We start from the raw sequence: 1,153 nt of genomic DNA on the forward strand, positions 1-1,153 counted from the left end.
ATAATTTTTTTTTTATCTTTTTATTATTATTATTGTCGATATTATTGTTGTAGTCGTTATGATTTTTGAATTTTTCTATTACTGATGACGATTGTGATGATGATGATGATGCATGATGATGATGCTTTATTATAATATCATCAATAGTGAGAGCGAGTTTTACGATTTATTACCTATATTTACTTTAATCTATGCTTTTGCTTCTGAATACCTAGCATGTATTACTGCTACCCTAGTTACAATATAGCTCGTTGCTTCAACAGATAGCCACCAGCATGCCCTGCTAGCAGAGTGAGCCCTTCCTTCCCCTTCCTGCTTTTTCCCACGTCACGAGTCGTCTTCTGAACGCCTTGGCGTCTTGCGTCCTACCTCGCCCTCTGCCACCCTTCCAGCGACGTTGACAGTGGGCATTGGCCACCCCAAAACTTATTTTCTTCTCGATCGAAGGCCGAGAAAGACAAAATTTCAAGGAAGTAACCACGACGTAACTTACTTTACTCCCGATTGAATGTCGAGAGGCAAAGTTGTTCGAGGGCGTTGAATCGTTGGAGACTTCTTTCTGTGGTGGTTTTTTGTTGTTATTTGGGGGGTCAGTTTGGTGACCCTTAACCATTAACCCTTGACTTGGGACCCATTAACCCCGTCGGAGTAAGCATGTACGCCGGAGTGCCGCAGGGTTCGTCTCGAGGCGGGTGAGTAAACTTGTAGGGTTGTGGTGGTGGTGCCCGTCGGGGATGTTTTCTGTGTACAGAGTTGTTATTGTTGTTGTCATTGTTATTGTTGTTGTTGTTGTTGCTCTTCTTCGTTGATGCCAGTTTTATTATTCACGACGTACTATAACCGATATTGTTAGGATGTCCACGAGGAATGGCGTCTTAATCGACTTTCGCCCGTGTGACAACAATGTGTATGTCTAAGCCGAAGAAGCCAAAGTGGACTGGGAGAAGGATACACCGTTCTAGCAGATAGACCGATAAACTCGAACAAGAATTCTCCCCACGCGGCGATCGAACTCGGGTCTCCTGTGTATGACAGTTTAGTGCCTCGCCGCCATCCACGGAACCGGTGATATTGTGTCGATGTACAATGTACTTCTCTTTACTCAAACGAAGCATAATTACCTATGCTTTTGTGGATACGCAATCTTCCCCCT

At 44.1% G+C, this 1,153-nt stretch overlaps 1 protein-coding gene across 2 annotated transcripts in view; it reads left to right on the plus strand.

Annotated features, from left to right (window-relative positions):
- LOC101852772 (tubby-related protein 3) overlaps window positions 1-1,153 on the plus strand; it is a 117,874-nt gene that overhangs the window by 31,005 nt on the left and 85,716 nt on the right. Inside the window, exon 3 of one of the 2 annotated variants that reach the window (XM_013084136.2) lies at window positions 264-692. The exons of the other annotated variant lie outside the window; for it this stretch is intronic. Within the exon in view, the coding sequence (XP_012939590.1) occupies window positions 655-692 (38 nt within the window). The 5' untranslated portion in view covers window positions 264-654. The remainder of the gene's footprint in view (window positions 1-263; window positions 693-1,153) is intronic. 2 annotated transcript variants of the gene reach the window in all.

The sequence above is a fragment of the Aplysia californica genome, unplaced genomic scaffold, assembly GCF_000002075.1.
Source record: "Aplysia californica isolate F4 #8 unplaced genomic scaffold, AplCal3.0 scaffold00274, whole genome shotgun sequence".
NCBI lineage: Eukaryota > Metazoa > Mollusca > Gastropoda > Aplysiida > Aplysiidae > Aplysia > Aplysia californica.